The 22,861-nt window shown below is 40.2% G+C and overlaps 1 protein-coding gene across 3 annotated transcripts in view; it reads right to left on the bottom strand.

Moving 5' to 3' along the window:
* Positions 1–22,861, bottom strand: part of SUGCT (succinyl-CoA:glutarate-CoA transferase) — an 848,669-nt gene that overhangs the window by 657,514 nt on the left and 168,294 nt on the right. For all 3 annotated transcript variants that reach the window (XM_083188510.1, XM_083188511.1, XM_083188512.1), the window contains exon 9: positions 20,676–20,771. In XM_083188510.1, the coding sequence (XP_083044636.1) occupies positions 20,676–20,771 (96 nt within the window). The remainder of the gene's footprint in view (positions 1–20,675; positions 20,772–22,861) is intronic.

Here is a 22,861-nt window from a genome sequence, read left to right as displayed (position 1 = left end):
AGATGCTTGGAAGCACGCAGTAGCTGTAGCAGGTTCACAGGTGCCTGTAAGCAGGGAGTAGATAATACTGGAGCACAGGTGCCTGGAGGCACGGAGTAGAGACCACTGGAGCACAGGTGTCTGGAAACACGGAGTAGAGACCACTGGAGCACAGGTGTCTGGAAACACCGAGTAGAGACCACTGGAGCTAAGGTGTCTGGAAACACGGAGAAGAGACCATTGGAGCACAGGTGTCTAGAAACACGGAGTAGAAACCATTGGAACACAGGTGCCTGAGAGCACGGAGCAAGTACAGCTGGTGCACAGATACCTGGAAGCACGGAGTGAATGCAACCGGGGCACAGGTGCAGGTAGCTGAAGTATGCAGCGGTGAAGGTAGTCACAGGTGCAGGTAGTCACAGGTGCAGACAGAGGCACACAGATGCAGGTGGTCAAAGGTGCAGGTAGTCACAGGTGCAGACATTGAGGCACACAGATGCAGGTGGTCACAGGTGCAGGTAGTCACAGGTGCAGACGCTGGAGCATGCAGGTGCAAGTGGTCACAGGTGCTGGAACTGGAGAAAGAAGGTGCAAGTGGTCACAGGTGCAGGAACTGGGGAAGGCCGGCAGGTGCAGGAACTTGGAAATGCAGGTGCAGGTGAACGCTGGTGCAGGTACCAAAGATCACAGGAGCTGCAGCCAGGGTGGTTCAGAACTTGGGAGTCTGTTCAGGGAGAGCTTCTTCAGCATGGAGCTTAGAAGCGACGATGCCCAAGCAAGGTGTCCATGCAGAGCTGAGAGGATAACCCCTCAGAGCAGCACTGATTGGGCAGCCGGGTGTTTGGGAATGGCAACACCTGGAACAGTCTCTGGATGAGGCCAACAGAGAACCTGCATGATTCCATTATACTAGTAACTACAGAGTTAATGGCTGATTCAGAACTCATCCAGGTGCTCATTACTAGCACAGGCTCAGATCACATGGTAGTCTTGCTGCAGCAGGCTCAGATACACAAGACTGACAGGCAGGTATGACAGGACAAATACACAGAGTTCTGGCAGGATTGTGGCAACCCTCTGAGGCACTTATGTATTATATAGCTCCCCTTATGGACTTGCAACTTGGCGGGACTGCTATGCTATTACTGGTGCCTGCCCTGCGTTTCCCTCCTATGTCCCTATAGATTGTAAGCTTGCAGCAGGGCCCTCCTACCTCCAAGTCTGTCTGTTGTTACCCAGTTTGCTTTATCACTGTCTACTATTGTAAAGCGCAACGGAATCTTCTGCGGTATATAAGAATCTGTAAATAAATAAATAAAGTAAATCCAAATTTTGCGTTTATGTTCAGATTTAATTTTGCACGCAGAAATTTTTTCCTGGAGCTAAGGTTACAGAAAACACCCGTTTAGGCAGCACCTTCTAAACTGTAATAAGCAAATTATAGCATGTGCGTGTGTGTTCTGGACACGTTTGTACCTACTGTAAGTTTGGGTTTCTATGCATTAATGGAAAATATGAGAGGGTTTCAATCTTTCCACAAAACTTTAGCTATTAATAAATCAAGTATTCAGATTAAGGCTTAAAGTTGCCCTAGCATCCAACGTGAGTTACATTTTTGTACACCACGTTAAAACTGCTACAGATCAGTTGTGAGCAATATATGATTTATGGTGGCTTGTCTTTGGTCCCGTCCTTCTGCACATTTCTTCCTCATAAATGTGATAGAGCACCAGTTTTCAGACATGGTCTGGTTAAAAAGTAGATCCACTTGGGAATGTCGCTCAGCTACCTTCCTAGGTAGTAGTGCAAATTGGAGATCCGTCTTAGGGCACACAGTAGGGGGCCTGTTTCAGAGTCACACACTGTGCTTTTGGATGCACGGCATCAGAAATATGAGAGGCTTTCCTGGACAGTGACTGGAAGGATGTGTGGATCCACACCTTGAGATTTCTTGTGGTGGTGTTACAAAGTGAGGGGCCAATTCACTTTGTCTGTAGACAGCAGGATGGGTATTTTTGCCCGATGGATTTAAAAGATGGCACTTGGAGTACTGGAACCTCTGTACTCAAAGCCGGGCTTTCTTAAGGGGGTGGCGTACCTCCAGATGTTGTAGAGCCTCGGATAGATGTTCAGGGAACCAGGATGTTTCACCCACTGATGGTGCAAAGATGGTAATTGTAGGCAACAATTGTTCTGGGAGTGGAATTCTCCTGGTGCAAGGTGCTGGATCCAAACGATTTGCAGAGACCGTGGGTGCCCAATGCTGGGATAATTCAGGTCACTTGTAATGCACCTTGTCTCCTCCCAATCGTTATTTATATGTTTTTATTGGTATTATCGGTAAATTTTGTCAAACAATCACGGTCAGGTGTATGTGATTAGATTCATTGTACAGGGTATTCAAACCCTGCCAGTCTACCATTCAAGTCACCTTGAAAAAGCTGCCAAGAGCAGCGAAACGCGTAAAGGTGCATTACAAGTGACCTGAATTATACCAGCATTGGGCACCCATGGTCTCTGCAAATCCTTTGGATCCAGCACCTTGCACCAGGAGAATTCCACTCCCAGCAGAATTGTTGCCTACAATTACCATCTTTGCACCATCAGTGGGTGAAACATCCTGGTTCCCTGAACATCTATCCGAGGCTCTACAACATCTGGAGGTACGCCACCCCCTTAAGAAAGCCCGGCTTTGAGTACAGAGGTTCCAGTACTCCCCGCAAGTGCCATCTTTTAAATCCATCAGGCAAAAATACCCATCCTGCTGTCTACAGACAAAGTGAATTGGCCCCTCACTTTGTAACACCACCACCACAAGAAATCTCAAGGTGTGGATCCACACATCCAATCCTCACAACGGATTACAATTACAAGATCCAATATTTGGACTGGACTATCTTGACCGATCAAAGGGTGACTATAATTATCAGTGTCATTTTTTATCTTCAATTTTATTGCTTTAATTTATATATGTGAGAATTTTATAATAAATTGTACAACCTTTTTTTCACCATACACCTGACCTCTTTTAATCCATTGTGTAGATTTAAATTCATTATTTCTGTTAAGCGCAGTCGACCACCATTTCTTCTGACATCCAACTCATAACCAGTCCCATAGTGTCTAATGTATACTTGCCTGGGCAGAAATGAGAAGCAAGAGCTCTAAGAACATTAAAAAGGAAAATAGAAAATGACAGTTAAGTTGACCCCAAGTGGCTTGATCCTACTGCTTAAACCAATTAACATGTGATTACATTTTATTAGATTCTTGGGAAAAGCAGGTAGATCCCATCTGTCATCACTTTAGCCTTGTTAATGTGTTTAACAATCATCATTACCAATAATGGGCACAGAAGCTTTTGGACCTTATTCTGGTTCACTCCTTCTGGCAAATTTCTTCTTAGATGGACAAAACCATGTGCACTGCAGGTGGGGTAGATGTAACATGTGCAGAGAGTGTTAGATTTGGGTGGAGATTTACTTCAAAGTGAGATCTACAGTATATTGCAGTGTGCAAATAAAGCAGTCAGTATTTTCCCTGCACAGAAACAAAATAACTCACCCAAATCTAATTCTCTTTGCACATTTTAAATCTGCCCCCTGCAGTGCACATGGTTTTTTCCATCTAAGAAGGAATTTGCCAGAAGGAGTGAACCAGAATAAGGCTCTTTGGGACCACAGGCTGCCATATCAAGACAATTGGCAAATATTGCATTGGCTGTAATGAGCATTAGTCACCCATAGTTGGTGGTCTGCCATGTTAAGATTGTGTGCAAAAACAAAGTTGACTGCTCTGGTTGAAATATAACATCCAGAATATATCATGGAAGAACCTGATGGGGACAAGAACTTCTTGGCGCGTTTCAGTACTTCTGCACATTGATGTGAGTTCTGGGTTTGAAAGTGACATAAATGTTTGCAGTACAGACATACAGAGTTATACCAGATGTCTCATTAACTTGCCCATTTGGGGTCTTCAGTCAATGAATCTGCCAGTTAAACAAAACCGCAAACTAAAAAACCCTTTGTTATGTTGGTCAGCAAAACCAACCTTTTATTTCCTCATGTTAACTGGGAAAATGTGAATTGCAAGCACGTGCTTTTTTATACAATGAAATAGCTTTAGTAAGGTCATATGAAACACTTGCTCAAAAATGCAATTATTGCACTTTCTACATATGGCAGTTTTTAAACGCTTGACCTTTTATATTAAATAATTTACAAATAAAACATTACCTTCTGTTGTTATGAACAGATGTCATACTTTTTATAGCATGAAATACCATAAAACAGCATACTGCAAATATCAGGTGTGTCTTTTATCCATGTTTCACTAGCGCTCGGAAAATACAGAGTTGCAATAAACATTTACCCTCAAAAGTATTTTTCAGTTTAGTTTATAACAATGAATATAAAGACAACATAGCTTAATACAATATTAAAACAAAATAATATCTCTTTAGGAAACAAAACGGATTATAATTATAATGGTAATAATAAAGATGATAATAATAATAAACCTATAAATGTAGTTTTTGCAAGTATTTTTTTGCTGGGTATACAGTAGGTAATATTGGACATTTCTCATCTCAATTATACACTTAAAAAATAGTATGCATGAGTGGGGTTGATCTTAATGGGGAGTAACTGTCTGATCCTAAAATAAAAATAACCAGTACTTTGCAACGCATATAGTAATTAACAACATTAAAGTAAATCCAAAAGAATCAAGACTAGCTACAAAGTCAAACCTCAACTCAGCAATCGAGTCATAGAGGTAAATGTAGTATCTTGTACAATGCAGGCATCACCAAGTTTCCGGCCAGTCTGACCACTGTTTAAAAAAAAAAGGCATAATTTGATAGGCATAACCCAATCCATAATCTCTCGAATTTTCAAATTCTCTAATTACCAATCCAAGCTGAATTAGGCACTCTGTTAGGTCTGTAGGCTTTGTTGATAGGTAAAGCCTAGCAGTTTAAACCTAAAGTAAACTCTTAAAAAATATACTCTTTGAACCGGGATCAAGAACAGACGGATTTACATCATCATTTTTCTTCAGAGTGTTGCCATAAAGTAAGCAAAGTTTGCCATAAAGTAAGAAAAGCATGCATTCATGACACCAGTCTGTTGAATGTTGGTATGTCATACCCATGGGTCTTATCATGGTTCGTACTGTATCTAGAAGCAAAGCTGACTCCACAGTCTTTTAATAACTGTGTTACAGTTTTTAAAACAGTCTTTATTCATTCAAAATTTTGAAATTAAAATTCAAATTTGAATTCAATTTATTAATTCAAACATCTCTGCAGACCTGAAGTGGCACTCAATATGGTGTTTAAACAGGATAAAGTTATAACCTATGTAAAGTCCACTGTAGGAAACCCATAGGTGGTTGCCATGGAGCAAACATATTTACTCTTAAGGCGTGTAAACATGGTGCGATTTTAGCTTATAATTTTGCCTTTATAATCAAAATCATATTGAAGATCTACAAACCGCAAGGTTGGTATCACATGGATTAATGGACTGTGCAGGCAAGGCAATTTTGACTTTGTCGCTTGTAATGTATTTGGCCATAGGCCAAATAACACAGTCAAAATCTCAACTGAAGATATGCAGGATTGTATGGTTCTGGGGAGTTCAAAGGATGTCGCATAGCCAAAATTGAACAATGGGTACACAGCTTTAGTTATTACAAGACATAAGAGCCAATTCAGGCCTGATTGCAGTGCAACGTTTTGCAGCCCTGTGATCATTTACTCCCCTCTCCACCTGGAAGGAGGGCCGGTCCTGTGCACGGTTGCAAATGGCTGTGCAGCCATGCAAAGAGGGGGTAATCCACTCAACATTGAATGGATATCCCCCCATCCCGTGTGGAGCGTCCTGTAAGTCAATACATACTTGGCACTGCAATGACCTATGTAGATAGCGGCCACCCTCCCAATGGCCAGGCCCGTGTGCATTTTGTGCGACATTTACAGAAAATGCTTGGATGCCGCCCACAAACACCAGCCGACTGTCATTCAGCCTGCGTGCGGCCTGAGATCACAGGCTGTCGCTGGCTGTGGCCACACCACGGGCTCACGCATCCCCTCCAATATCGATCAGGGCTGCATCAGACCCATATTACTTTCCCAATTTTCCATAACTGAATGTTAATATGCATAATAGAACCCCTTCTGCTGGGTTTATAATATGCCTGCGAAGGGCTATTTCGTTCACCTATATGAGATCAATAATACCACTTAAATGCAATGAATGCTATACCACAGACCATCACAACTGAAGATTTAAAGTGGTAATATCTAGGCAAGTATCTTTAGACAACAAAAGACATTCAGAAGCTTAACATCTGAATGTTTCATTATTCAATGTACTCTGAGTGATGGTTCTTTTATACATTATTTCCCACAGTCAATGTTTTGATGCTGACTTTTTTATTGAAAGCTCTTGTGAATGGGAGCCATCTTAAGCCAAGTTGACTTGTCTGTAGATATGATGAACGAATAAAAGAGTGAAACTGTATAGGAATCAATTGGCCCACCTCACCATGACATTATTAAAACCTAATCATCTAACATTACTCCAAAACAATAGAATTTATTTTGCCAATGATAACTTCTTTTATTTGAACATCTAACAATCTGCACCTACTATCCTCCTGTTTGTTCTTATCAGACTAGGCTGCTTTGTGTTACAGTACACTATATACCGAAGATTTAATCCCAGTCTTTTTTGAAGCTTTTATATCGTTCTAAACCCAGGCCCTTGCAGGTGTATTATGTGACAAATCTATTTTGTGAACAAACCAACCCAGTCACATGTCACATCTCTATTTTAGCTAGTGGTGCTCTATTACAGAGATTAGTTGCTATATTTGTCTTCACTGGGAATAAAATCTACAGTGACCGGGTAATGAGATCCTCTTGTTTTAACAAATTTGAACTAGACTTTAAATGTTACATATAGTGACTATAAAGAGACCTTATTAACTTTCTTTAACAATTAAATATCAAAATATAAAGTTGTTTACTTTAAGGAAGGCAGTAATGTTACATTGATGAAAATATCGCGGGCTATGACACCATATGTCAAGAGAGGATTTAATAGTTCCCGTGCTCAATTATAAAGTACCTATGTCTTTATGGCCCTTATTCTGATCGGTGCGGATATATCCGCGTGCGTTCGGCCCGCCGATGTTTTGTGTCTGCGCATGTGCAGAGGCGTCTCTGCGCATGTGCGAGCGGGGCGTACGGCCAAATCCCGCATGATATGTGAACACTCCGAACAGGGGGTGGAGAGGGGCGTGAAGGGCTATTTGGGCTCATTACCATATGCATACGCCCCGCGTTTCATGGGAGTTCCCATGAAAACGCTGGGCGTACGTATGGTAATGCGGCCGTGACGCACGTGTAGGGGGCGGACATATGACATCGCCGGATGTCAGCTGCCCGCCCAGATCCCTGCTTTTGCACGGAAAAATGTCCGTGTGGTCTGAGGTTGCGGGTGCTGGTGGAGCACACGGTCCTGCATTCGATGGTCTGCGACCATCAAATGATGGGGGAGGTTCCCTTAGATGGAGGAGGCGTATTCCGTGAAAAATACACGTGCGGTCCGTTTGGCCAGCTTCTTACCGCATACGGACGGAGTTGGCGATCCGTATGGAAGGCGGGGTTTCGCACGCACGGTCCTGGCCGCATAATCGGCTCCGGCCGCACCGATCAGAATAAGGGCCTATGTTCCTAAGGAGCTGCAGAATTGGATGAGATGCCCAATCTCATTCAGTCAGTATAGATGGTAGTCCCTTTGTGCTCACATGCTGTATGCATATAATAACAATATACTTGTAATTAATATATATGTACAGAAATAATTAAATTGTACACAAAATATAGATGTATATTTATGGGATTTTAATTTAAAATAGAATAGAAATGTGTGTGATATTGCCTATGATCAGAAAGATCTATGTCTACTCCCGCGCAACATCACTCTGCACTGACCCTTCTGGGTTTAAGGGTGTCTTTTAGGGACTCCCCTTACCATAGATTTCTAACCTGTAAACGTTTAGAACTAAAAGTGAAGCCTTGGAAGTTATAGTATAATTTCTTCCATAGTTATAAGTAAGTTATGTTAAAGATTGTGAAATCTAAAACTGTTTTTAAATGTTATTATTGTACTATGGCTTCCTCATGTTATACAATGCATGGGGAGATGCATAATTCCAGCAGGGAAGTATGTGCACACAGTATTAATTTTGATTTGTAAACAAGCAATACAATGTGCAATTTGTAATTTAACAATTCGTCAGAACTTAATCTTTCAAATGGTACCTCATTTATAGATTTTGGTTAAGTATGAAGGGAGAAAAAGGGAGCGTCACGAAAAGTCACCTTCTAGAAATAATATATATGATATGATTCGCACCAGGCCAGAGCGGGTAGATCATTGCCTCATACTGTATCAGTCAAAGTGTCCCAACATCAGTTGTAGGATGGCTGGGTTGGCAGAAACATGATCAAAAAAGAACATGGCTAGTGTGTCCAGATTACTATATCTAAAAGGACATGCATTACCCCCTCCCGGAGGGTGGACCAAGATAGCAGCTAGTATGATTTCCAGCAAATTCTATGCATTCCCAAAACACTTGTAAGAGGCATCTAGGGCACTCCAAGGAGTTAGGGAAAAGTTTTGGAAATTCTTGAGTGTAGGCAAGTATGGGAAAATGCATTTATTCAGTAAAAAAGTGAAATTTCATTTAGATGACAAAAAAAAATAAAAAATTGTTAAATGTGGAGCCAACCCACATTTAACATGTCTGCTTTCATCAAGGAGATAGTAAAGATATAAAGCAGGGCAGAGTTACAGCCGTCGTTTTAGTCATACTGTTTAAGTCTGTATTGCAGAGACTTTGAAAACGGTGGTTTTATTAGTTACTTACTCAATTATATTAAATCATGATAGTTTCCAGTTTTAATCCATACAAAGCTGCAATGCTTACTCAAGCTTAAAAAAGTGTGTTTTAAACGCATAGAGATGAAAAGAAATGAAAAAATATGTAAGATGAAAGAAAGTTTAGATATACTGTACAGACACTATAAAAAAGGTCATACTAACTTTCTACAATGAAATGTCAATATTTAGAAATAAAAAATAATTTACTGAAATATCAGATATAACGTTAAATGATATTTACTACATTTACTTTGTTATATTAATATAGTTTCCAGTCTGGGCACAACCCAGACATTTTCTATAACCATGGTCAAAGCTGTCACAATAACCAATTTAAAGCTAAGTGGTAAAGATGACTTCAAGCACTACAAAAGATTACACTACAAAAGATTATGAAAAAATGTTTACAACGCTGGGGAACGCAATGGTGTGGTGTACAACCTAGCACCACGATGGAGGAATGCCAGCCTCCAAAATTAGAAAATTAGAAAAGAAATATAAGAAAAACGTGGGGCGCATAGTGAAATAATGAAAATAAAACAAATTTATTGGAAACCTAAAATTACACGACCACAAATAAATTGATGATGAAAAGCAATAAAGAAATCACAGAAAAAAATGACAATGATAGATAATAAATAAATACCAAATAGATACATCGCGAGGGTCATCAATTAAAATAAAAATAAAAGTTCAACTTTATACGATAGCAAGCTTGCCAGATAGTAATAAAAATGTACACTCAATGTGCAAAATGCCTCAGGTTCTCAATCTGACTGAAAGGTATAGCAATAATCATTAATAGTGGAATGGCATCTGACAATTGGATAGATGGCCAATAGACAGTATAGATCACATGAGTCTGTCCCCTTATTTAGGGTATCAGATTGGTGGATTCAATTACGGATAAGTGGCAGCAGGGACGTCCTACGATGATGAGCTACGGGCTGCAGCTCCCTGCGTGTATTAGGGCTTGCACGGCCTGGAGGGAGAGGCTGCCAACTGCACTGTGATCGGCACTGACTACCCGACTGCCTTCCTCTGTACCCGGCATGGTGGCTCCAGCCGCTGTGGAGGGCCTCACCGCTAGTAGCTTGCAGATGCCAGCGTGTGAGTCGGCCGCTGGATCACAAACATGAGGCTGGGCTAGCAGGGATAAAAACGGCAGGGTGTCCCGGCCTCAAGTATTAATATCTGGCAAGCTTGCTATCGCATAAAGATTAACTTTTATTTTAATTTCAATTGATGACCCCCGGGAGGTATATTTTTATTATTTATTATCTTATTGTAATTTTTTCTGTAATTTTTTCTTTATTGCTTTTCATCGTCAATTTATTTGTGGTTGTGTAATTTTGTGTTTCCAATAAACTTGTTTTATTTTAATTGTTTCCAAATGTATCACTAAGCGCCCCACCTTCTTTGTAGACTTCATGCACTACACTGATTACCTAAATTCTCCAAATTATATGTAAAAGTAAAATATGGACATCTTTTTACAAAAAAATTATGATGTGATATCTTTCTGTCCTTAAAGTACATAGCCCAGAAAAGGAAGGTGAAAGCTTTGATCTGGAGGAACCCAACAATAAAATAGTATTAAATGTTTTTCTATCATACGGACTAAACCTAATCAAAGTAATAAATATAATAAAAATGCAAAAATGTAGCAAGTTCAAGTTAAAAGGTTTTTGCTAGGATTTCTATTGTCTACACTATTTTTTATTTACTACTCGCAAAATCATTGTCCCCAAATTTGTTGCAGAGGACAGCTTTATCCAGTTGGATGTGAAGATAATCACAAATTTATTATATTACTACATTTTTAGAAAACATTTGACCAATTTCTTTTTTGTGTATACAAAAATAAAAGCACTTCAAAAGGCAGCAGCACACTAGAAGGTTGACATCTAGTGATAACTATTTTTAAGAGCATAATAATTTACTAGCAATTATTAAAATTCCTTTTATTTGAAGATTAGCAGTCACAAACTGCTAAATATTTTTTGAAAATTGAGAAGATTTGGGACATTAGCACAAAAAATACTGCATAAAACCCAATGCTTACTCTGAAAACTATTTTCTTATTATATATTTTTTTTTGTAGAGGTCACAAATATATAGTTTTAAAATTTTAATTTGGATTAAGAAAGCAAAGTACAATAACTTTAATCTAGTGAGGGAACACTTTTTTTAGGGTTTGTTGATCTTATAGTATCATGACATGCTCTAATATAAAATTAAGTTTACAATATGAAAGATGGGGCTTCATGTCTGCATTGTTCAACTGTTAAGTACCGTTGTTTAGTAAAATGATGCTGTGTGTTTTTTTTTAGTGCAAATTCACTTCACTATTAGGCTGTTGAGCTACAGAATATTAGGTAATCTGACTGTATACAATGGACATGTTTGTTGGATACAAATATTAGTGGAAAAATATTAAATATGATCAATTACAGTTAACAAACAATTACTTTAATAACATCTAGTTATGAGTTGTTCATGTCTGTTGTGACATTATTATTATTATTATTATTATTATTATTATTATTATTATTATTATTTGATAATAAGAAGTTGATCTGACCTGCAAACCAATACCCAAATGTCACAAATTGTACTCTCTTGATTTAAACTTCTGAATCACCTTAGAGTACTGAGATGTATGTGTCCTCTTGCAAGTACAGTACATTTGTTTCTTTCTGACTTTCTTGTGTACTTTTATGTATCTGTCCACTAGCGTACTGTGCTCTGTGCACCCATTACATAGAATTTAGAGTAGCCTTTACGGCATGGGTCTTCAACCAATGGCCCTCCAGATGTTGTGAAACTACATGTTCCAACATGCATTGCCACATTTTTTCCTATAAGAGCATGCCAAAACTGTCAGGGCATGCTGGGACATGTGCTTTACGGTATGCCAGGGCAATGCCAGCTTATTGTATACAGTCACTACACTACCTCTACCATATGTCGGTGCTCCTGGTCTTTAAAAAAGTGTAGAAGAAAAATGTATTGCAGTATGTGACAAACACAAATAACTCATCTCAACATTAAGGTGCTTGTGTTGCTCTGACAGGTCCTACTTCTATCTCTATTAAAGCAAATGTTCATTTTTTAATGACAGGATATGCAGCTATTGCTAGTCAAAATTAATAATTCAAAATGAATACAGCAGTGACATCTAGTGGTTAGAAACTTGAAATAAATTGCATATACCTTAAATAATATAATTATGGGCTTTCTTCTGACAGCAAACAACTATATTATAAATTCCTTTATTTGTTTACTGGATTTGCAGTAGCTTTTAAATGAGGGTTATAAAACAGGCATATAAAATTCATACAATATTGTGTATTTATGGGAGCTAGTAGCAGGGACACAATTATTTGCCTCTATTAAAGTTTGAGTCCTTTACTGTTAACCACTTGCTCGGGTGCCTTGGGTTGGTGAACCAGGACCATATCAAAATGTGTATGATCAATGTAATAGGAAAAACATCCTCCTTGAGGATCTGCAAATTATGGCATTTATTATGAACATGGCTAAGCCTAATAATGTGCACACCTAGCTCCATCTCCCAAAATTAGGCAAGTATGTTGTCAAGTATATATTTTGCTAATATGGAGGGTATTCAATCTCGTTTCTGACAGTTGGAAATACCGGCCATGGTATTCAATCTTCCAAACAGCCGTGGATTGTCGAAAACAAACGCAGATTGCCGAAAATGGCCGCAGATTCAACAATCTAGCAAGGATTCAATGTGTTCTAAAACAGACGCATCTATATTAGCCATTTAATAATCCCATATGTTAGTTGAATCTACTACATTTGATCATATAAGGTATTCACAACTCCTCCATTACAGCTTTGCCAGATACTACACTGTTTAAAGTCTGTTCTGTAGAATTTTAAGCTATGGGGAGGGGGTAATTATCATTTCTGCTCTGAGGCTCTCTTCAGACGTACTGTTATTATACAGCTTTTTCTGAATGATATGGGTATCTTTTCTATGTTTCTTGCATTTTAAGTTGTAACTTTTAAGTCCTACATCTGTGTATGATGGCGCCACCTATTCAATGCTGCCGTTTCCGACAGCATTGAAGGCTGATTCAGTCGGATCAGACAAGTCGGATCTGTATTGTCGTTATTGGATACGGATTGTCGAATTCATGGATGTTTTTCGACAATCCCCAGCCAGTCTCCCCGACACGCCCACTATCCAACACTCAGCAGCTGGAACATTGAATGCCAGCTATCCAGTTTCTGTTGAGCTGAGCAAAACGGCCTGGGTTTCCAACTTCGAATCCGGGATTGAATACTACTCTAAGAGGGGTATCCAATTGTATGTGATAATTTACAGTGGGTAATTGTATTGGCAGAGCAATCCTATTGTCCCTGAAAAACCAAAGTGAGATATGAACATGAAAACACGCAGGTTTCACTAAACCTGAGTTTTTTTATGATGTTTAGCCGATATTTTATCAATATTTTCTTTCGGCAATTCATTCTCTTACGAAAACAATCATGAAAAACTTCAGTTTTTCCTGCCCAATGAGGTTTTTTTTAATTGGATACTCTCCGAAACCTATCTTCAGGGGTGGATGACAGAAGTGAATTTTACAGGCAGTAGGGCGAGAGATACATGTCAGAATGATTATAATTCTAAATCAACCTCATCTTGTTGTCACTATAAAAAAAAAATGAAAATCTAGCTGTGTTATTGGGCTTTAAAATAGAGTGGCTGTAAAAAAAAAAACACCTTTCAGGCATCTGCATTCAATGGGGTTCAGTCCTAGGTTACTCCAATATAAATATATACACTACACATCCTGAGCAGAAAACTTCTTGTGAAAGAGAAGCTTTAATCACATAATTTTGTGTTTTTCTAGCCTAATTAAATCCTACAATAGTTGGACAAATCTTCTACTGTGACTATGGTCCAACATGTGTCATGCACCAAGATGCAGATGTTCAAAATCTTTTATATTCCTGCTTACCAAATCCCCAACGTCTGCGCAAACAGTGGATGGTGTAAAATAGAACAGTTTTAAAAAGGAATAAAGGGGACACTGCCCATACTGTATAATAAGCCACTTGCCAGTTTAAGCATGACATATGTCAAGTGTACGTCGCTTCTAGTTATCTACTAAATGAGTCTACAGGAATGGAACCTGTCTTTCTGATGATGTTTTGCATCTGTGTTATTAAACTAATGACAAAAGATTGAGAAATATTTTTGTAAAAGGAATACTTTAAACACATTGTGCCATCAGCAAGTTTAATGTATGCACAGTCCAATAAATGACAGATGTTTTGCTTTAAGTATGCTCTACACTAAAACACATGGGCTAAAGAAATTACTCAGAGGCATAAGATGGAATGTTTTAAAAGCATATCTTTGTAGCAGTGTGGTTTATGCAGCCAAAAAAGGTCCAAACAGAAAATGATGCTCCACAAGGATTCCAAGTGTGATATCTCCTTGTTGAGCAAACGGATGTAAAACAGACATGTTGGCCGGCTGATGTTTTTCAATCAAAGAGATACTCTGTTTTGGATGTGATGTGAGGCTTGTCAATTCTGTATGTTGTCAGCGATTTCTTAATTCTATAAGAACAATAAATCTGTGGGGAAACATGTAAACTTGCACTTTCAGTTCCTATTTATGAGAGCCAAAAGTGTGCGGAATTCATTGTGACCTATTATTATGAACATCTATTTATATAATACCAGAAAACTGTAGCACTTGAATAAAACCTTAAATGATAAACATGGTTTCCACCACAAAATAATTGTTCATTTCCACTTTAACTATTTAAATTAATGAATTAATTAATCATCAATAATCATTGACCTTATATGCATGAGGTTGTAAATTTGTTCGAAGCTGGGAGATGTCAGTAACCTGAATGTTGGACAAAATTGAAGCTCACAGTGTTATTAAGTCCCTCAATTTACAGGGTAAAATGCACCCCAAATCCATACTGATGGTTGTTTATTGTGATAAAAGTCCATCATATGAAACTGTTTTTAGGTGGAAAAAGAACTTTCAAATTTGACACATGTCCCTCAGATGAGCCTTGATCCAGGAGACCTTCAGTCAAGGATGATCTTGACACAATGAAGCAAGTAGAGGCTCTTGTTCTCGAAGGGTGAGGCTATCATTAGCGCTTACTACTGCCGCCTTCTGCAGAAACTGGCAGCTGCCATGACAGAAAAACACTGTGGCACGATCCGTCTCCTAGCCAACACTGCACCTGCACATTCTGCACAAACATATACACTGTTGAAGCCACAGGTATGACTATGACATTTTGCCCCATTCTCCCTGTTCACCTGATCTCACACTTTCTCTTCCCTGAGCTGTTCCACTTCCATAATGGCATCATTTGTGTTGTCAAATCACCTACCCGTAGATGATTTGACAACACAAATCATGCCATATGGAAGTGGAACAGCGGTTCTCGAGACAACTGAGTTCTATATTGATGGATTGTGGCACTGCAGGGCGAATACATGGAGAGGGCTTCAGTTCAACATACCACATTTACCTTTCTATCTAATTCTGTTCATAGGGATTATTGAAACTTTATGGTACCCCCTTGAACATACCAGCATTAGGCACACCACTGCCAAGAGTAGCCTAGACACTAAGGGGGCCATGACAAAGTCTGGGGAGGTGGGTTCACACCACATTAAACTAAAGTGTAAAAACGGCCACACATGGGAGTAGGCAACAGCACAGGGGGCGTCGATAACTGCACTGGGAAACATTTATTCACCTCAGCATTGCTATGTGAGCGACCATATATGCCTTAGCAGCTTACCAGAACCAGGTCCCTGCAACAAGTCCAGGCCCGGGTAATTAGTATCTGCTCCCATCCTTCTCTAACTACCCCTAGTTAGGCAAGACACTTTTTTGGGCAGGCCTACAGTACTACAGCTTTATCATATCTTTATCAAGTGTCTTTTTGTATTTTAAATACTTTTAGTAGTAAATGTTAACTTTTGAAGCCCTGAGAATAAGTAGTAGGAATTGCACTTAACATGTACAAGAATAGATATTATATTATGCAGGTAGCCAATGATGGAAAAGGAACATTTTCAAAAAGAAATCTGGGACTATTTATGGCCATTAGGAACAGATGGCAACTACATGGTAACTCAAAGGTTACCGTACAGCCTTTTGATTAAAAAACTGTGCAGGAAAACTGAAGACTCCAGTAAGGTATGGGTGAGGTGGGCTATCTTTTACAGTATGTAGCAAACATACCTTACTGGTGTATTCAGTTTTCCCATTTCCTGCAGTTTTTGAATCAAAAGGGTGTACTGCCACTTTTGAATCACCCGGTATAATTTTCCTATCAGTGTAACGAGGAGACACTTCCCTTGGACCTCCTGAATCCATGTTGAATGGACCAATAAAAAAAATTGGTCCTCCGCAGGATTCAATATCATGTTGACAGTATGATGCTGAACAAAACAATTTGTTACACACATTAAGTCTTGCATTGTATATACAGTAAATATGTTTTAGTGCCAAATTGAGCATTGAGTAGTATGGCCCTCGTTCCGACACAGGAGAAGATGCATTTCTACTTTCGATTCCGATCCCTTGGGGCCACACATCATGATCGAATCGGGATTAAGTGCGGGCAAACACGGTGCAATTTACATTGACTTGCTTGCTATTACTATATACTTATAGTCAAATTCATAGCTCAAATCACACCATGTGTACACAACATTAGTCTGAATATACAAGCCTTTCCCCGACTACCATATATTTAGTTTACCACTAATCATTGCCCTGCAAGTAAAATCTTGCCTATATAATGTTATTGAAGAATGTGTGTTTCTCAAACAGCCTCATGATTTAGTGTTTCCCAGAAACTGTTATAAGACACTGTTCCCACCTCACTTTCTATTGTTAAAAAGAGATGCTTTCATTGACGTATAAAGTTTAGATCATATTAAGTTTAAATAATTTCCTTTATTGAATATAAAACACTCTACTTTTGAGAAAAAGTACTATACACCATGGACCTTATTCAGATCTGATCACAGTACAAATTTGTTCTCAAAATGTGCAAAAACCATGTGCTCTGCAGGTGGGACAGATGTATTTTGTATGAGTTATTTTGTTTCTGTGCAGGGTAAATACTGGCTGTATTATTTTTACACTGCAATTTATATTTCAGTTTCAACACACCCCACCCAAATTGAACTCTCTCTGCACATGTTACATCTTCCCCACCTACAGTGCACATGGTTTTGCCCATTTTGATAACAAATTTGTACTGTGATCATATATGAATAAGGGCCCATGTTTTATATTATGTATAGAGGGACTAGGTGATTCATCGCGCCCTACGGGGGCTCTTCACACCGTCGTAAGGGGCTCCGCCCCCTTAACATGTGAACGCCTTTATGTGGGTGTGGGTGTACTGCAGGATGGAGAGGGGTGGGTAGCGTGTTTCCGCAGGTAGACGCGGTGTGCTATATGTGGTAGAGGGGTAGGTGCTGTGGTGTTGCAGGTGGGTGGGTGGGTGGGTGAGGGTCGGGTGCAAGCGTGCTTGGGAGTGTTGTGGGTGGGGGAGTGGTAGATGGGGGGATACTGTGGGCACACACACACACACTTTATCTTACTGTCCCCTCCACTCCGCCCCCAACTGCCCGTTTCTCTGCCACATTACAGGACTGAGTGGGGGGGGGGATTGGTGGTGTGAAAGGAGGTTGTTCTAGCTGCTGTCTCCCGGATACAGTGAAAGGCCCAGCTGATTTCCTGCTGCAGTGGCTAGGTCCGTATAGCTCCACCCCCTCAGCCGCCTGTAGCTCCGCCCCCTCAGCCGTCCGTAGCCCCGCCCCCAACTGCCCGTATCTCTGCCACATTACAGGACTGAGTGGGGGGGGGGGAGATTGGTGGTGTGAAAGGAGGTTGTTCTAGCTGCTGTCGCTGCTGCTGCCTCCCGGATACAGTGACAGGTTTAGCAGCAGCACACAGCCTCCATGAACTGCATTCTCAGTGTCACAACACACTGCTTTACTCTGCTGCTTTGCCCGCCGCCCGTACAACCTCCTGACCTGATCATCCCCACTGCCCGGCAAACTGACTCAAAGAACCGTGGGAGGAGTTGCGCAGGCCGCACATGTGCAGCAGCCCTCCCACGGCCATCCTGGAGGGTGTTGTACGGTGGCAGCAGGTCCTGGAGGCTTGCGCTCGGGGACAGCAGGTCGTGGAGCGAGGCTGGGGGGGGGGGCGCGGTGTGTAGGCGTGGGGCGGGGTTTGGGCGGTCATGGGGAGTGGCGGCTGAGAAGGGGGCGGATAGTGTGGGAGCTGCTGTGTAGGACGGAGGGCAAGGGGGTGATGTGTAGAACGGAAGTGGCCAGGTTTTGCATTGTGGCTAACGGTGGACGGGCCTGTCAATCACCCATGGAAGCCCGCCCACAGTTACCTACACTGATTGTGAGTGACGGATCTGGCTAAATATATAGGAGATAACAGTCTAGAACATGATGTGGAAATATAATCACCATGTTATCATCATTACCATTCTGGAACTTGAAAAGAGGAGTAGCAAAGTTACAATAGACAGAGTGTTTGTTTTCCAGTACCTAATGCCAGGCACCCATTTTTGCAATTATCTACCTGATCCACTGATTATTGGGAGGAAGCAGGAGGTATTGGCAGACCTGGTCACCCCATCAGGCCCGGGTTATTAGTAACCCCCCTCTCTATAGCAGTGGGAGGAACAAACCCAGATATTGTTTCTATACACTGAGAAATCTCACAATGGGGTAGATCTATGAAGCAGCGATAAGGGATAAAGGGGCAGATGTATTAAGCATGGAGTAGAGATAAACTGGAAATAAAGTGGATGAAGATAATGCACCAGCCAATCAGCTGTGTTTGAAATATGACAGTTGGGAGTTGATTGGCTTGTGCGTTATCTCCTTCCACTTTATCTCCAGTTTATCTTTTCACCAGGCTTAATATATCTGCCCCAAAATGTAATAAAGAGCCTGATACTTTATCACCGGCCAATCAGCTCCTAACTGTCCCTTTTTAAACCCAGCCTGTAACTTTACAGTCAGGAGCAGGTTGGCACTTTATCACTTCTCAACCCTTATCGCTGCTTCATACATCTACCCTAGTATCTAAAACAAAAACCACTAAACAGGCGCTGGTTTTAATTAATGATAAAGTGGAATCACAATTTCAATTCTTTGGTTGAACTGCTGCCCTTTCTCAAGAAGTAATTGCAACTTCTTTTTCAAAGACTGGAAAAACCTACACGACTCACCCAAACAGACCTGTGGACTGAGGGGAAATCCCATGAGTGGACGCTGTTCAGCCAAATATACAAGAAAAAAACAATAAAAAAATGTATAAACATACATTTATTATTTTATATACATATTCCAACATGAGTATATTGATTGAGTGATTCAAAGAGGTACACATAAACAAATACACATACAATAAAATGACTGACCTAAAAAATGATTCTTTATACATGCAATACTCCCACGGTCGGACGCTTGGCAATGAAGTACTCCACACTCAGCAAGGGCTCAATTTAGAATAGATTGAATCTGAGGAAGCTGCTGAAGCTAAAGGCGGAGAAACGCGTAATTGAACCCTTGCTGAGTACGCAGTACTCCATTGCCAAACGTCTGACCGTGGGAGTATTGCATGCAAGAGAACTATCTCCGGACCACCCAGCTGCAATAGGATGCTACCAACAACTGAGTATGGTATGAGCAATTAAAGCAGGTCTCAATAACAACTAAAAGGTCTGTTCCTCCCATGAGAAGAGCTTGGATAAATGTTTTATTAGAGCATTGTTTGCTTATGAGACTTTTTCTTACAAGAACTGTGCCCATTAAATTTGAGCCTTGGTCATAAGTGACTTACTATCCAGTCCAAGCCTCACCATACATATGTTGAACACCATTCCATCAAGTCCCAATATGCCCAGATTGGATGAATTGTGAGAAATGTTGGGTTTTTTAAATATTATTTATGTGTACCATTATATATGTATAAATAATAAATTTTTAGGTCAGTTGTTTTATTTATTTTATTATGTGTTTATGTGTGCCTCTTTGAATCATGTTGGAATAAGTATATGAAATAATACATTTATGTTTATAAGTTTTTAAATTGTTTTTTTCTTGTATATTTGGCTGAACATCGCCCAACATTTCCTTTCAGTCCATAGGTCTGATTGGGTGAGTCGTGTAGGTTTTACCCCAGTATCTGATGGGTTTCAGGCTATCACTGTATGACAAGCTTTCAGTTACAGTTACATAACGCTGATTTCAACAAGTGAGCAAAACAGTGTGGCCTGACCCTGTATTTTCTACACTCTATTTCCTTGCTGTTGTTCTGGCTGTACAGATAGGTAACTTTTTTAAAAAATCTATTCTAAATGCAGCTGAATCACTGTTCTCCTTATTTGCTTAAAAAAAAAACAACTTTTTTGTGCCTTCATGCGGTTTCCTAATCAGAAGCGAACACATTCCCAGATCTCACATAACAATAAATAACCATTAGCAACAGTGTATTATACGACCTGTAGCTTTTTATACAATAAAAGTTTGTACAATGTAAAGCCATATTTTGTGCTGCCACAAGCTGGACCAACAATATTTAATTGAAATACAGTACGTACATAACTTACTTAGGATTGTTTCTATGAGATGATAACATTTAGCTTTATTTTTAGTGCCTACCTGATATGGGACAATGCTTCCATGTGCTGTTCCCCAACGTTTTGCTTCAACTCCTCCATTAAGGAAGTTTGCAGCGATATGAGTCAAGCAAGCCACCTGGACCAAAAGACATTATGTAGTTAATAGCTGAGGATCAGCTGTCTAAACAGAGGGATTTTTTTTACTGCTGCCAATTGATCTACAATAAAAATTTCTGTAAAATAATATGTTTTCTGTGGCAGTAACACATCTATAGGTGGTGTGATGTGAAATTAATGTAATACATCTTAGAAGCACAAAAGAGAAGGTGCTCTCACTATTGACAATACATCAGCCAGTTTGGTGATGCAGCAACCCTGGTAAAGGCCCATACACAATAGAACAACAAACCGTCAGGGGGACAGGTATCACCAAGTGCATACACACTTGCTGATGCTGCACGCGAGGGAGCCGTTGGCAGGGGGGAGCGATGGTCATCCTGCATCATTAACGAGGTCTCCCTTGTCCGAACATGTTTGAACAAGGGAGCGGGTCGTTAATGACATGCAGGAGCGCGTGTCGTTAATGATATACAATGTACCCACTAGGCGACATTGGTCACAATATTGCTCAAAAAGCCAATTCTAAACGATATTGTGACCAATATCATCTAGTGCAGGGGTGGCCAAACCAGTCCTCGAGATCTACCAACGGTCCACTTTTTCCAGGTTACCTAGCTGGTGCACAGCTGCAGTCATTACTAACTGTCACATTTTAAAACATGCTACATTCAAGCCTACTATAGATCCACAGGTTGCCTGGAAAACATGCACCGTTGGCAGATCTTGAGGACAGGTTTGGCCACCCCTGGTTTAGTGTGTATGGGCCTTTACAGACAGATTTTTTTTTATTCTTTCTAAAGGTGCATACAAACTGTACAATTTATGCACTGAAAGACATTGATGACCAATTTCCCTTGAACTTACCCAGTTTCCTGGACGAAACACTGAACGATTTGAAGAAAGACGAAAAAAGAACGATCTAGACACAGTCTATAGGATTCTTTTTAAAGATATCCAAATTGAGCTGCCTGCACAGTTGATGAACGACCGCCGGGTACGCGCATCATCATTCGTCTTTCATAGCATACACACTGAAAGATATTTTGACCAATATCGTTCAAAAGGGCCAAAATGAACTATATTAGTAAAAAAAATTGGTACTTCTGTAATATCTGGGCTCCCGTTTTTCTTATTAGACCGCGTCCCCTCGCGGGGCTCACTGTGCTTGCCACGCTTCGGGCAAAGTGGCTCGCTGCGCTCGCCACACTATATAAAATCAACTCCATGCGTAGTAGGGGTATGAAAAAATGTGGTGCATTTAACATGGGAGCCCAGATAATACATAAGTACCAAAAAATTGTACAATGTGTGTGCACCTTAAGTGGCCATTGCCTATTCTATGTTCTGAGAAGCTGTGGGATGTTCCCCTCAAAACTACAGGACAAGCTAGTTCAGTAATTCCCAAACTTTTATGAAACACGGTGCCCTAGAGTATTAGAATTGTATTCATGGCACACCTAGGCCAACAGTTTTATTATTAAGAAATGTAGAAAAAAAAATTAAACGAAGTAAAAAAATGTTATATGTCCTCCAATTATGTGACACCTGCCGAGGGGGTGAAACCAAAATGATGGCTTCTGTTCAATGACAGGAGACGGGTGCTGAACTGTAACATTATGTGCAGCCCTTGGCTCTTGTCACAGTGTAGGAACCAGCAAGTGCAGTCAGACAAGTTTCCAGGGGGAGCCCACATCTCTAGAACCTAGGATGAGGAGGATTGTACATCAAATTTACAATACAATTGTGTTTCTTATTGCTGCGATTATCTAGTGCAAGTTTTGTACCTGGGGATCTAATTTTTAGATTCCAATTGTCTCTATAAAAACTTACAGTACTAGGAGGTAAAGACGTTTCTGGCTGCTTTGCAGATCTCTATTCCACCTACTGTATGTCTCAAAGCAGCCTAGAATTTGGGCTTGTTCAGTTTCGCAAATAACAGATTATATGATATGTGTATGATGAAGGCTTCCTTTAAGACACTGTTGTTAGGGGAAAGTAGAAAGTGTGCTCCTGGTGTGATTAGAATGTGATTGTCTATGTTTGAGCCTTGGGGACGACATTAGAAAAAAAAAAGCATTACTCTAGCGGGCATAGAAATGTAGCCAT

The sequence above is a fragment of the Crinia signifera genome, chromosome 5, assembly GCF_055691185.1.
Source record: "Crinia signifera chromosome 5, ASM5569118v1, whole genome shotgun sequence".
NCBI lineage: Eukaryota > Metazoa > Chordata > Amphibia > Anura > Myobatrachidae > Crinia > Crinia signifera.
The sequence above is the reverse complement of the archived record's forward strand: the minus strand, read 5'-3'. Positions and strand labels throughout refer to the sequence as shown.